This window comes from Monodelphis domestica, chromosome 2 (assembly GCF_027887165.1).
Source record: "Monodelphis domestica isolate mMonDom1 chromosome 2, mMonDom1.pri, whole genome shotgun sequence".
NCBI lineage: Eukaryota > Metazoa > Chordata > Mammalia > Didelphimorphia > Didelphidae > Monodelphis > Monodelphis domestica.
The window spans coordinates 466,842,021-466,857,652 of NC_077228.1; the positions used below are offsets into that span (position 1 = coordinate 466,842,021).

At 35.8% G+C, this 15,632-nt stretch overlaps 1 protein-coding gene across 2 annotated transcripts in view; it reads left to right on the top strand.

Annotated features, from left to right (window-relative positions):
• The window catches only part of MFSD14A (major facilitator superfamily domain containing 14A), a 53,811-nt gene that overhangs the window by 19,447 nt on the left and 18,732 nt on the right, over positions 1 to 15,632 (top strand). For both annotated transcript variants that reach the window (XM_001372092.5, XM_007485027.3), the window contains 3 exons: positions 10,836 to 10,898; positions 11,458 to 11,585; positions 13,437 to 13,551. In XM_001372092.5, coding sequence (XP_001372129.1) covers positions 10,836 to 10,898; positions 11,458 to 11,585; positions 13,437 to 13,551 — 306 coding nt within the window. The remainder of the gene's footprint in view (positions 1 to 10,835; positions 10,899 to 11,457; positions 11,586 to 13,436; positions 13,552 to 15,632) is intronic.

Consider the following 15,632-nt stretch of genomic DNA (forward strand, 5'->3'; position numbering starts at 1 on the left):
ACCAACATATACCACAATTTGTTCAGCCATTCCCCAATTGAAGGACATCCCCTCATTTTCCAATTTTTGGCCACCACAAAGAGCGCAGCTATGAATATTCTTGTACAAGTCTTTTTCCTTATTATCTCTTTGGGGTACAAAGCCAGTAGTGCTATGGCTGGATCAAAGGGAAGACAGTCTTTTATTGCCCTTTGGGCATAGTTCCAGATTGCCCTCCAGAATGGTTGGATCAATTCACAACTCCACCAGCAATGAATTAAGAGTTCCCACTTTGCCACATCCCCTCTAGCATTCGTTACTTTCCTTTGCTGTCATGTTGGCCAGTCTGCTAGGTGTGAGGTGATACCTCAGAGTTGTTTTGATATGCATCTCTCTGATTATAAGAGATTTAGAACATTTTTTCATGTGCTCATTAATAGTTTTGATTTCTTTAACTGAAAACTGCCTATTCATCTCCCTTGCCCATTTTTCAATTGGAGAATGGCTTGATTTTTTTGTACAGCTGGTTTAACTCTATAAATTTGAGTAATTTATACCTTTGTCAGAGGTTTTTGTTATGAAGATTGTTTCCCAATTTGTTGCCTCCCTTCTAATTTTAGTTACATTGGTTTTGTTTGTACAAAACCTTTTTAATTTGATGTAATAAAAATTATTTATTTTACATTTTGTGACTCTTTCTATGTCTTGCTTGGTTTTAAAATCTTTCCCTTCCCAAAGGTCTGACTTGTATACTATTCTGTGTTCACCTAATTTACTTATAGTTTCCTTCTTTATGTTCAAGTCATTCACCCATTCTGAGTTTATCTTGGAGTAGGGTGTGAGGTGTTGATCCAAACCTCATCTCTCCCACACTGTCTTCCAATTTTCCCAGCAGTTTTGATCAAATAGTGGATTTTGATCCCAAAAGGTGGGATCTTTGGGCTTATCATAGACTGTCTTGCTGAGGTCACTTACTTATTCCTTATTATTTTTCTTATTATTTTTTTTATTACTTATTCCACCGATTCTCCTTTCTGTCTCTTAGCTGGTACCATATTGTTTTGATGACCACTGCTTTATAGTATCCTTTAGATAATTATTAAAGAAGCATGTGTTTTATGTTGACTGTTGTTAAAATATTTTAGTGTAAAATGGCTTAGGTGATTCCAAAATATTTGATTAGGGTAAGACTATTTAAGATTTGATGTTATAGATATTAATCAGTTCTCCCATTGAAGGCACTGGCTTAGGGTTTTAAAATTTTATTAGGAGAAATTTAAATTAGAAAACTTACTAATGGTAAGGATTTTTTCAGTATTTTTATTTTGTTAACTATTTCCCATTACATTTTAAAAATTCTTAAAATCTATTTTTAAAACCTCCGAGTTCCAAATTCTCTCCCTCCTTCCCACCTTTCTTCCACAACTTGAGAAGGCAAGCCATATGTCTATTATATGTATGGTCATGCAAAACCACATTAGCCATGTTATAAAAGAAAACAAACCAAAAAAGGAAAAAATAGGGAAAGTAAAACTGCCTCAGTCTGTACTCATTTCATCATTTCTCTTGCTGGAGATGGTTAGCATTTTCTTCCTGGATCCTTTGGAATTGTCTTAGATCATTGTCATGGTCAGAGTAGCTAAATCTTTCATATTTAATCATTGCTAAGGATTAAAAAAAAAAAACATTGAAATTTGACCTTGTAGAAGTTAATAAAATCTTGAGTTTACAGAATCAATGAATCTGAATTGGAATGGACCTCAGTAGAGCACCTGATGTTATCTATTTATGAACAAGAAATTCCTCTACAACATACCCCTACATGCTTGAGGATGAACTTCTTGAGGCAGCCTTTTCTATTTTTAGATAGATCATATTATTAAGAAGTATTCCCACATATCAGTCTTAAACTGCCTTTTTTGCATCTTTTACTCATTCCTTTTAGTTGTGCAGTTTGGGGCAAAGCAGAACAAATCTCATCCCTCCTTCATGTGTATGGTAGGAGTGGCATTGTATTTTAATAAGCTGTGATGGTATTTTATGGACATGGGAACACCATTTCCTTCCATGCCACCTGAAGCATAAAAGGCCTCCTAAGGGAGGTAATGGTAAATGAGAGAGAAGGAGTAATATTTTATCTGAATTTATATCCTTTTAAATTATAGGCATTTTGTCCTTTTAAAATATTGCAAGTTGGGTTTTATTGCATTTTGCAGTCCAAAAGTGTCATGTTCACTAACTTTATAACCTTGAATCTGAATCACAAAACTACCCTTGGGCCTAACTCAGGATATTTGGTGTAGTCACTAGCATCTGATTAATTCTGATGTAGGATTGTTTCCCACCCCACCCTCCAACGTCTATCTTTTAGAATAAACATCCCTGGTTCCTTCAACTGAACTTCATTTTGCATCATCTCAGTGCTCTTCACTGTTCTGATTTCTTTTGCTACTCTTCTCTTTCTATTTTCTTCCTAAAATATGTCTATAATTAAATACAGTAAGTGATAGTTCTTTATAACTTACCATTCTGATTTTACATATTGTGGCAATTTGAAATGCCTTCCAAAATCATTTTAAAAGTTCATTCTAGATTTTTGTTAAGTACCTATTCTGTGCTGTCAGGTTGTATAGTGTAAAGATAAAAATTTAGGGAGACTGAGGCAGGTAGAAATTAGTTTCTCTCTGCAAGGAGTATTATATTTTTATGAGGTTTATTAAAGATTAAGGGTTAAAGAAAATACAGGATAAGAAACACGTGTCTAGGCCACAGAGAAGCCTAGACACAACCTCACCTACATTATGAAATGTCTTTATTTGATTTTGTTTGAAACTCTGCTCCAAAATGAAAGTCCAAAAAGAGACCATAAAAGCCTTTGCAATCAGGTTAAATCCCTTCTTGATCTCGGCCCACCTGAGAATTCAGTGAGATTACAAAGCATTTTGGGGGAGTGGAGCAAGGGCTTGTGGGGATTGAAGTCCAGAGTTCAAAATCCATTTTTTACAATTCTCCGTGTGATCATTTGAAAAAAATTTTTTTCCAAAGGATCATGAAAACATAATCAATTTAAAGATTACAATAATTTGAGGATAAGAGAAAAAGAAAAAAAAAGAATAAAACCAATAATTTCGGGACGCATTGACAAAAAGCCAGTTGGGGGCAGTCCCCTTTGGCATGAAAGTATACATACAAATAAATGTTCAATCAACCACACCCAAAGTTGATTTTTGTGCAGCTTGTGATCTGGAGGCTTCTTCAACAGTTTCTGGATTCAGGGAAGTAGCATCTTCTTTACCTAAAATTCTTTTCAAAGGGAATTTAAACTTTGCAATTTAAAATAATAATATTTTTTTACATTTCCCCGTGTTGTGGGTGATTGAAAAATACAGGATTACTTAGGGATGCATGGCTGAGGTATGAGATATATGAACCAATTGGTAAGAGATATTAAAAGGATATCAGAAAAATCCAAATAAAAAGAAAAAAACTCTGGATGAAAATATAGACTATCAAAGTCTTATGTGAAAAAATTCTAAGTAAAAGAAACATAAATCTATAACAGGTCCTTCTATCAGGGCCCAATCAAAATGATCAAAGCAATGATACATTTACCCAGTCAGTAGCCACGACTATAGAAAGGTACCACACTATGAAAGGCAGAAAAGGGGACCAGATTATAGGAGCCAAGGTTTTGGGGATACTCGTCTGTGAGTATCTTCAGAATGAGTGTGGACACAAGGGAGGCCTACATCTTAACATAAGTCAAGTGTCGCAACCCCAAGTCTCACACTAGGTTCAAAACCTTTGTATTGGCCTAGAAGTGCATCAATCCATCCTGGATTGGCTTTTCTTTGGCTCTGTGCAATGGTTCTGTTGTGTATATCTTGTCCTGGAATCAGACAGAATCATTAAGCAAAGTCCCATAATTTTTTAAATAATTAGTGGCATCATTTTTATAGTCACAAGGTTTTGGGGCATGCTTTGACAAATGTATTTCAAACTTACAGTACTGAAGTCAAAAAGTTAAAGAAAATCTTAATGCTGGTGACATGTGCTTCAAATATAAAAAGGAGAGAAAAAATAATAAATAGTATAGCACATGCAAGAAAAATAATAAAAGAGCTTTAAAAATTCAAAAATATAGCTTATAATCATTGACACTCTGTGTCAGCTAAGAAAATATAAAATACAAGGCTTTCTCACCAAAAATGAGATCCATTTCCTCTTTGTATCTGGCCATGATCACTGTGAGTAGAAGCCAAATGAATTGAGCAAGGTAACATTTTTTCATTTTTGAAAATACAGTAGTACAAATATGTAGATATCAATATCCCCAAAATTCTCAATAGCCCAATTAATTACAATAGCAAACAAACACACTATCATATTTCACATAAGTTGCTATATGGCATTTTTAAAACCTATGAATTGATGGATATTTGTCACAATTTTTACAAACGTAGTAAACTTTCAACCTTGGTATTTAAACATAATTTTTTAAACAAAGTAAAACTCATCTTGGGTTAAGAACATAATCAAGAAATCTATATATCATTCTGGTGGAAGTAAAATAGTGAGCTGAAGAATATAAATAAAGGGGTGCTCCTTTTTTGGAGGCTTTTTAGGGGTACAAATGCCCTGAGATTAACTGCCCCAACTTCCATTCACATATTTAGAAATGCGGGAAGGTTGGGGGTTATAAAATGTATTTCACTTCAGCTACTGTAATGGGCCTTTGGTAGGGGCAGGCAAAAATGACCAGAGAGTGTTAAAAAAAAAATTACAAAAATCATATTTAAAAAACCCTTAAAATCAGTTGAGATATTTAGCACATTAAATCTTCCAAAGGTTGTTATTCAATTGTAACCAGTTCTGAAGTCCATCTATCCTCTATGTGACAATTTACAGAGGCAAAAATAGAAAAAAGCTGTTTTTTCTTATATGGGCTTATTCAATAATATTTGTTCAGCACAGTTATAGGGGAAAAACAACAGAATTTTAAAACTCAGTGCATTAAATGAACAGTATAACAGAATAATATTGAATCCAGTAATATATGAACTTAAAATCACAGAGTTAAATCTTAGAAATACAGAGATTTGTATAAACCATTGGAGTTTGAAATGCCTTAAAATATAGCCTTTAGTCTCTTTGAAGTTCTTAGGTGTGTGTTTTTTTTGTTGTTGTTGTTTGTTGTTTTTAATTATCCATTTAGATGCCTATTGTCAGAAGGCAGAGTGGTAAGGGCTAAGCAATGGGAGTTAAGGAATCTGCTCAGGGCCCCACAGCTGGGAAGTATCTGAGGCCAGATTTTAACCCAGGACCCCATGTCTTTAGGCCTGGCTCTCAGTTCACTGAGACGCAGAGGTTTTTCCCCAAAGTTAGCTAAATGGTAGTAGGAAGCTAAATATTTTCCCTGACATGCAGGTGAAGTCAATAAAAGGATCAATGCAATTAAAAGATATCCTTGTAAAATAGCCATGCTTTTAAGTTCCTGCTTGAAAACGTCTGTTTCTTCTCTCTTTTCTTTTTTTCTCTCTCCCCTGCTACCATCCGCCTCCGTGGCCAATAGTACCAGCTGGTAGAAATGAGTCCTGAGCAATCTGCTCCAAGGGTCTGGGTTGAACAAGGATCGGGTGCACTGGGGTAGGCCAGGAAGGACAGGAACACAGGCAAACAGGGCTGGGAGCCGGATCGGGGGCTGTCTGGAGCGGATGATGGCGGCAGGCTGAGCTGGGTGGGGTGGGTGGCAACCACAACAGGTCCGGAGCGAGCCTGTGAGCTATCTAATGGCTGGAACGAGCAGCAGCTTTGCAAGGGTAAAAGAAAACCTCAGCCAGAGAAACGTGGATCAAAAAAAATTTTCTAGGCACTAGCTATTAAAAGCTGAACTTAAGATCATAAAAGAATCAGAAGATTGAGAGTTTTTTCTCCCATTAGGTCTCCAAAACTGTAAAGATTAAAATTTAGGGAGACTGGGGCAGGTAGAAATTAGTTTCTCTCTGCAAGGAGTATTATATTTTTATGAGGTTTATTAAAGATTAAGGATTAAAGAAAATACAGGATAAGAAACAGGTGTCTAGGCACCTCACCTACGTTATGAAAAGAGCCACCTCTGCTCCAAAACAAAAGTCCAAAAAGAGACCACAAAAAGCCTTTGCAATGAGGTTAAATCCCTTCTTGATCTCGGCCCACCTGAGAATTCAGTGAGATTACAAAGCATTTTGGCGAAGTGGAACAAGGGCTTGTGAGGATTGAAGTCCAGAGTTCAAAATCCATTTTTTACAATAGGAAGAGCAAATAAATAAGACATAATCTCAGTCTTGCTGGAACCTACAATCTTTTGTCGGGTATTGTACACATAACCTTAATACAAAATTTAAGAGTATAGAATATTATGAGGATATTCAGTGGGAAAAGTACAGATTATTATGCATAAGAGTTGAGAGATAACAGTTTTTAATTGGGTAGTTAAGGAAAGCTGCCTACAGTAGGTATTAGTTGAGAATTCAGCAGTTAGAAATGAGGCCAAAGCTCAGAACCTGATATAAAATAAGCACATAATAAAAACTTGTTGAATGAATGACTGTTAGATTTTTCTGTAATGCAGAATAGTATATAAAGGGGAGAGAGCGCATAGGTTAAAGCTGGAAATGTCAAGTGACCAAGGGTTGTAGAAGACCTAAAATATTTATAAGAATTAGCGTTTGTAAGGGGCAGCTAGGTAGCTCAGTGGATTGAGAGTTGGGCCCAGAGACTGGAGGTCCTGGATTCAAATCTGGCCTCAGACTCTTCCTAGGTGTGTGACCCTGGACAAGTCACTTAACCCCCTTTGCCTAGCCCTTCCCACTCTTGGGACTACTACTGTGTATTGGTTCCAAGATGGAAGGCAAGGCTTTAAAAAAAAAATTAGTTTGTCTAAGCAGACAACTGAAGATTTTTGAGCACAAGCGTTGAGTACTGAGGCCTGTGATTAAGACTGATTAGTCTAGAAACATTTTAAAGTCTAAATTAGAAGGAGTAGACAGTGGAAGTGAGAAGCCTGAATTGGGACTCGTAATTTAAGAATCCAAAAGCAGTGACTTCTACACCATAATGAGTCCTATAATAAATGACATTAGTATACAGTATAGTACAGCATTAGTGTAAGTGAAGTATATGAAATCAGTATAATTTTTTTTTTTAGCTGCAGCAACACAGGAGCAAGAATGATAGTTGCCTAGGGATGAGTGTCATCAGAAAGACAAGGAAATGAGCAATTCTAGCATGATGACTATTCTATTATTGAAGTGGCTGATCTTGGTAAGAGAGACAAGGACAGTATCAGGAGTTCATGATGAATGCCAAAAGGCAGGTTTCACAAAATCACACATCTAGTTGGAAAGGACTTAGAGGCCATTGAAACCAACTGGCATATGAGCACAAATCAGTTTGATAACTTACCTGTGAAGTCATTCAGTGTACTTTAAGATTATTGATGAGGAGGGCCAACTACTGTCTGGGCAACCCATTCTATGTTTTGCTAAATCTCATTTTAGGAAGTTCCTTTTTTCATTTGTAAAATTTAAATTAATATCTAACAACTCCAAGTATTATATTTTATAAGATTTATTAATTATCACTTGAAATAGAAGAAATAAAAGGACAAAAGTAAAAGCCAGCTTTTCCAGCCGGGATCAGGGTAAAAGACAGCAAGAGGTGGGGCTACATAAAAATATATCCTCCCTACGTAAGGACGTAGATAAACACATAAATAGGATGCTGAGATTTAAGAGTCCTGGGAAGTAGTTTTCAATTATACACATTACACTGAGCAAAGTATTCCAGAAAGTCTTTCTCAACCCCTTTTAATTCTAGTGCTTTCTCTTTAGTTTTCTATTTATCTTATATATATATTCTTTTCACATATATTTGTTAGCATGTTGTCTCCCTCATTCAATTGTGAGTTTCTTGAGGGCCACCTTTTGTGTTCCTAGAACGTAGCAGTGTTTAGCACATGTCAGGTACTTAATAAATATTAATTGATTGATTGAAATCTACCCTTTTGCACCTTCAGCCCATTACTTTTAGTTCTTAACTCTGGGGCCAAGTTGAATATATCTAATTATTTTCTTACACAACAAGCCTTCCTTGAAGAAACCTGTTGTGTGCCCACCCCCACACTCCCAGTATTGAAATTTTCCATCTTGAATTAGCCTTCAATTCCATCAGTCATTAAACATTTATTAAAGACTTGTTATATGTCAGCCACTGTGCTAAATAACCTCTTGGGATACAAAGGAAGGCAATCACATGGTCCCTGCAACATACAAAAAAAATGTATAGCAGAGATAGAAAGATAGACACATATAACATACAGAGATATATATATACACACACATGTGGGGAGGGGGAGTCCTAGACATAGTATGTGATTTTACTTTTATGTGTGTGTGTGTGTATACATGTCAATCACAGAAGGAAGGCAGTAACTTTGAGGAGAAATAGAACAGGCCTTTTGCAAAAGATGTGAATTTGCTTTGAATTGTAAATGAGACTAAGGAGCTTAGATGGTGAAGGAGGGAAAGTATTCTAGATATTGGGGACAGCCAGTGAAAAGGGCAGTCAGGAGATGGGAATGTTGTGTAGTTGTAGCTGAATTATAAAATTCATGGTGGGTTTGTTTTTAATTAATTTTGAATTTTTTCCATGGTTACATGATTCATATTATGTCCCTTCCCTCCTCCTTCCCCCTCCCCCCCCCCCTTCCCTAGCCAATGAGCAATTCAGCTGGGTTTTACATGTAATGGATCAAGACTCATGGAGGGTTTAAAAAGACTAGAAACATAGGAAGAGGTCAGATGTAGTCAGAGCAGCATTTTAGGAAAATTACTTTGAGAATTTCATAGAGGATTGATTACAGTAGAGACTCAATCTTGAGGCAAGGAGACCAATGAGATAATTCTGTGTAGAAACTTACCAAGATGATGACTATGTGAGTTAAAGGAGTGTTGTGAAGGTAGAAAGGACCAAAATTGACAATGAATTGTGCATGACTCACCAAGCATTTGAGGGATTGAGGTTGACAATCTAGGTTGCGAGTCTGGTGGATGACTTTGAAGGATACTGGTGTGCCATTCCTTAATAGGAAAGGTGGGGGGAGGGGGGGCAGGTCTGGGAGAAATATACTAGGTTCTGTTTTAGTCATATTGAATTTGAGATGTGATGCTAGGACTAATAGGAAAGCCTTAGGCTAGATATATAGATATGGGGATCATCTGCATAGATGTAATAATTGAACCTATGGAATATGATGAGATAACCAAGTATTTTTTTGTGTGTGTCATGAATTCCTTTGGCAGCCTGGTGAAGATCTATGGCCCCCTTCTCAGAATGTTTTCAAATAATTGAAGTAAATGCTATTTTTCAGTTAGAGGTTAGTGAAAAATAAAGATATAGTTTTTTCCCATTTAAGTTTACAAACTACCTGAAATCTAGCCATGATTCCTTTAGAGTGTGTGATCGCTAAGTTAACCCCTGGCATAGAGAAAGAGAAGATGGCCTAGAATGAATCCTTTGGGGAAACATAGTGGGCATGCCTTTGGATAAAGATCCAGCAAAGGAGACAAAGAAAATATTGTGATATGATCATAAGCACTTTTGCTATTTTGTATTGTCCTCTGAAACTTCTCCATCTTACCCACATCCTTTCTGAAATGAGGTGCTCCTAACTGATCACAGCTCTTCAAATGTTGTCTGACAAAGAAGAGTATAAACAACCCAGTCACCTCCCCAATCCTGAACAGTTTGCCTAACTTTTTTGACTCCTTTATTGTAATATTGGTGATTCATAGTGAGCTTAGAGTCTACTTAAGTCCAATTTTGGTGGGATTATAAATTGTAATCTTTTTAAAGGATGGACTAGCAGTGTCATTTGATCCAATTGTATTATTGAGTTATTATTGAGTTGAAAAATATGTAATTTAAGAATAAATTAAAACTTTCTTTTAAAGATTTTCATAGGAGAATTATTTGTAATTTTTAAAAAATGAATTGCAATTAAGATATAAAGAAATTTGTTTTTTCAAAATGGAGGAATCACTAGGAAATTAATGCTCCCTTCACTTAGCTTACTAGCACTTATTTATTTATTTGTTTGTTTGCTTATTCAAACCCTTACCTTCTGTTTTGGTGGATCCAAGGCAGAAGAGTGGTAAGGGCTAGGAAATGGAGGTTAAGTGACTTGCCCAGGGTCACACAGCTGGGAAGTGTCTGAGGCTAGATTTGAACCTAATGCTTCCTGTCTCTAGGCCTGACTCTCAATCCACCGAGCCACCCAGCTGCCCCCCTTATTAAGCACCTGCTGTAATGTTCTCAGCACTGTGCTGGGGGCTAGAGATACAAAGTGAAAAAATAAAACCATCCAGATCTTACATTCTTTCAGGGGAGTCATGAAATAAGTACATACTACAAAATATATACAAAGTAAAACTTTGTCAGGGATAGTTGCTAGGAACTTTAAGTATCTCAAAAGGCTTATTATTACTATGTCACTTGAACTTAGCTTATTGGTTTTTATTCAAACAAATAGTTTATTTAATATTCATTTATGGTGCTATTCAGTAAACATTTATGGAGGTGATATGGATACAAATTTTATTAAACACTATGCTAGGTGCACAGGAATATATAAAAGTAAAACAAGAGTTCCTTTCCTCAAGGAAATGGAATCATATATTCTCATACATGTTTTCTTATATATACATTTTCACATGTTCTTGTGAAATAACTAGATTTTTATGTAAAGATCTGTTTTTATGTGTATTGTCTAAAATAACTTTTAATGGTGTTTTAAAGAATAAAATATTGTTTTTTAGGTATTACACGAAACCTTCCCTAAACATACATTTCTAATGAATGGCCTCATTCAAGGAGTAAAGGTATGATTGATGTTTTTTATTCACACAAATACTCACATATACTTGTTAACATAAAGAATTGTAAAATAATAGAAATTTTAAGCATCACTTCATCCATTTCTCTTAAATTTTTGTAGTAAACAATAGTGTTTTATGGTCTTGCATAATTTCTCATAAATTATGCTTTTTATATATAAAGTATCATTTTTATAATCTGAAAACATAGTTTCTCTTGCAGCATATTCTGCTTTGAAATTAGCCTTTTCATATCAAAGTATAATTCATTTGTGGGTACCTTTCCAGAGATGTTTTTGTTTTTATACAGAAGCTGAAAATGTAGAAACAAAAACCAAAAGAATTATATGACCTGCCCTATACTGAATATATTTATAAATGATGCATACTTTTTTCCTTCTAATTTGATAACCACTTTTAGAAATATAAAGTACAATAACATCTCTTTTAACATGTGCCATTTCTCATTGCATTGATCACAGTGGTAATCTGTCACAATTACATGTTTCTATATGAGTAAAATGACTGATATTTATATGAATTTATATGTGAAAATTCATTTTAGGGATTGTTGTCATTCCTCAGTGCCCCTCTTATTGGTGCTCTTTCTGATGTTTGGGGTCGAAAATCCTTCTTGCTGCTAACAGTATTTTTCACTTGTGCACCAATCCCATTAATGAAGATCAGCCCCTGGTAAGTAATTATTTATGGTTTTAGCAGCTAAATGCTATTGGCTTTTATCCTCACTTCCCTAATCTCCCCCCTCTTTTTTTTTTAAACCCTTACCTTCTGTCTTGGAGTCAATACTGTGCATTGGCTCCAAGGCAGAAGAGTGATAAGGGCTAGGTAATGGGGGTCAAGTGACTTGCCCAGGGTCACACAGCTGGGAAGTGTCTGAGGCCAGATTTGAACCTAGAACCTCCCATCTCTAGGCCTGGCTCTCAATCCACTGAGCTACCCAGCTGCCCCCATCCCCCCTCTTTAAAAAAAAAACAAAAAACTTTAGTTGTTTTATCCCTCTACCCTAAATTTTCTTTTGACTGAGAGAATAGTGATGAAAGTCTTGAATTATAGACTGTTAACCTCGGAAATGACCTCAGACTAGATGATCTTCAATACTCTTATTCTTCAAATAAAAATAATTAGGTTTGAGATGGGTCTTTTTTACTTTTTGTTTTTGGTCTAAGGAGTTCTAAGTGATTTATTTAAGCTTATTCAGCTTAGACAGAGCCCAAGCTTCCTGTCCTCTACCATGAAAATTTGTGTGTTGTTGAATTCTTTATTTCTCATGGTCACATTTTTCACAAAAGTAGTTATATATAGTTCTGGATTGGTTTGAGGTATTACTCTCATCTCTACCACCTCTAGCTTTCTCATTAAGGTGGGAGAGTATAGAGGAGAATCTGTAGGTAGTCCTACCTGAATTCAATTCTGTTCAGTAAATAATGTCTTCCTTACTTCAGAGGCTATTATTGGTCCCAGGACCAATCCCTGGTTCTACTCTAGTTCCTTGTTCTACTCTAGTTCCTTTAGTCACCAAAAATACATTTTTCATGTTGTAAATTCATTTTTTATTATATTCATATACATACGAATACACATACATATATATCTATATGTGTATTTATATAGTTCCTTCAAAAAGCTCTCATATTGGAGGGTACATCTTATACTTGAAATTGATCTAGATTTGATCAGTGTTATAGGTATTTAACATTTATTGAAAGTTGGAACTTCAGTAGATACCTTTTCTAGAAATAATCAGAAATGTAGAGTGGGCCTATCTTTGAAGAACAAAATAAGACATAGACAAAACAAAGAATTTATCATGAAAAGCGTATTTTGGAAAAAGATAAGAAACAAAGTCATCTAAGTAGAATGACTATTTTGAAAGTTTTAATTATTACATGAGATCTGCACAAGTGTCTTTTAAAACTAGAAACATCTGTACTACAATAAGAATTTCTTACAGTAGACGTCTATATCCTTCATCTCCAGTTAACTGTGGAACAACTTTGTATAAGAAAATAATTAGAGTTTAGTTTTTTTTAAAAATCCTTTCAGAATGCTCTTTAGCGATTGTAATATCTTCCAGTTTTAATCCATTAATACCATTCTAACAGATTTCTTCTAATTGTGTTGATTTAGACATAACAACAGTATTATACACATATAGCATTGAAATAAATTTTGACTAGGATGTTGCTCTATTTTTTTGCAAATTATGGAGAAACTATTTTAATGAATTTCTACAAGTGTTATAAAAAGATCCTCAGTAGTTAGGTATAGAATCTTGTGAAATAGTTATTTTATTAATTCAAATCTCTTTTTAGGTGGCCTTTTCTAGCCCTATTTCTTTTATAAGCCATTTACAACTTAAATTGCTAAAAGATTAAAAGCTAGAGGAAGGAGGGACCTTACATTGAGTTAGTAATTAGCTCTGGTAAGATACTGACTGTTTGAATTCAACCATCTGAATCACTTGTAGAATGTTGTGAAGAAAATTCTAATTGTCATTACCGTTTCCTGTTGATTATCTTCTAGGTGGTACTTTGCTGTTATCTCTGTTTCTGGTGTTTTTGCTGTGACTTTCTCAGTGGTGTTTGCATATGTAGCAGACATAACTCAAGAACATGAAAGAAGCATGGCTTATGGACTGGTATGTTTGTTATTTGCTAAGAAAAATGTCTAATTATTCAAACATAACACATGTTCCAGAAGCAATTCTATCTTTCCATTAATTGGCCATGAACTGTTCTTTCACATTTTAAAGAAGAAAAAAATGCAAATAATACCATCTTGATCAAAGTTGTTATTTTAAATAACCAATCGTGTCAAATTTAAAAAAAATCTTAGGAATCCTTGACTTTTATTTATTTTTGTTTAGAATGTTGTTCTTGGTTACATGATTCACAACCCCCTATCTCCCGCTCTCTCCTCCCCCCTCTCATAAGCCAACAAGCAGTTCCACTGGGTTATATATTTTCATTGTTCAAAACCTATTTCCATGTTATTCATATTTACAATAGAGTGATCCTTTAACATTGAAACCCTAATCACCTCCCTATTGCACTACATGAACATTTATTTTTCTAATGTGTTTCTGGTTTCACAGTTCTTTCTCTGGATGTGGATAGGATTCTTTCTCACAAGTTTCTCTGGATTGTACTGAGTCATTGCATTGCTGCTGGTAGAAGTCTTTTACATTCAGTTGTGCCATAGTGTTTCAGTCTCCGTGTACTGTGTTTTTTTGGTTCTGCTCCTTTCACTCTGCATCAATTTCTGGAGGTCATTCCATTTCACACAGATTTCCTCCATTTCTTTATTCCTTTCAGCACAATAATATTCCATCACCAACATATACCACAATTTATTCATCCATTCCCCAATCAATGGATACCCCCTCATTTTCCAATTTTTTGCCACCTGTAATATTTATAGGGAAATATGTGTGGATATTGTGAATCTTAACCACTCTTTTAACTGTAACAATATGAAGAACAGGGGATACAGAAGGTTTGTAACAGGGGATGGAGGAGTTGAAGGGAGAGAGGTAATATGGCTGCTGGTGAGGCAAAAAGAGAGAGATGCCCCCTGCAGAGAGGTTGTTTTTTTTTTTTAAACAAAATGGGGTGTCTGAGAAATGGCCCACTTATGATAGCCTGTGGGGATGTCTTCTCTTGATGCCAAAAATGCCCCAGAGCAGGTAAAACACAGACCCTCCTGAGAGACAAGCCTTTCCCCGGACTTTGGTCACCCAGCAGGGGTCCGGTAAGGACTGTTTGTAGTTGAATCACTGTCCCAAGGTTCAGTTCCCTCTATGCCCCCTGAAAAGATAGTCCTCTTATCTGACTGCGATATTCAAATAGGATAAATTTTAATAACCAGTTCGGATTGGAAAGGTATCAGAGAAGGATTTTTCTAGATAAGGTTTGAGTCTCAGCATTGGAGCTGAGGCCAAGGCCTCACAGGCTGGTGGACGGTTTCTCTTATTCCTGCCTATGCTATATCTGTGCTAGTTTTCTTAATTTCAAATCTTAGCAGTAGATAGCAAGCAACAAGAAAAGTTCTGACCTTCAGAGTTGGTTGGGCCTATCTCTTTGGGCTGAAGAAAATAGAGGCACTCCTATCCAGAGACTGGAAAGACAAGCTCCCCCCACTTCCAATGCCAGGAAGGAAGTGTTAGCCACAAGACTAACTGCTACTCCCACTTGCCCCTTCCCCCACCAACTGTCAGTCTTGTCAGTTTCTTCTCTCTCTAATATTCCTACTGTTGCGTGTTCCAACACAGTGGCAGAAAGTCCAGAACTTGTTTTAGTTTCCTATCCACAATAATATTCCATCACCAACATATACCACAATTCATCCATTCCCCAATCAATGGACACCCCCTCATTTTCCAATTTTTGGCCACCACAAAGAGCACAGCTATGAATATTTTTGTATAACTCTTTTTTTCTTATTATCTCTTTGGAGTACAAATCCAGCAGTGGTATGTCTGGTTAGGGTAGGCATTCATTTAAAGCCCTTTGTGCATAGTTCCAAATTGCTCTCCAGAATGGTTGGACCAGTTCACAACTCTACCAGCAGTGTATTAGTGTCCCAGTTCTGCCACATCCCTCCAACATTTATCACTTTCCTTTACTATCATATTGGCCAATCTGCTAGGTATGGGGTACCTCAGAGTTGTTTTAATTTGCATTTCTCTAGTCAAGAGGGAATCTTTGGCTTTTAAAGAAA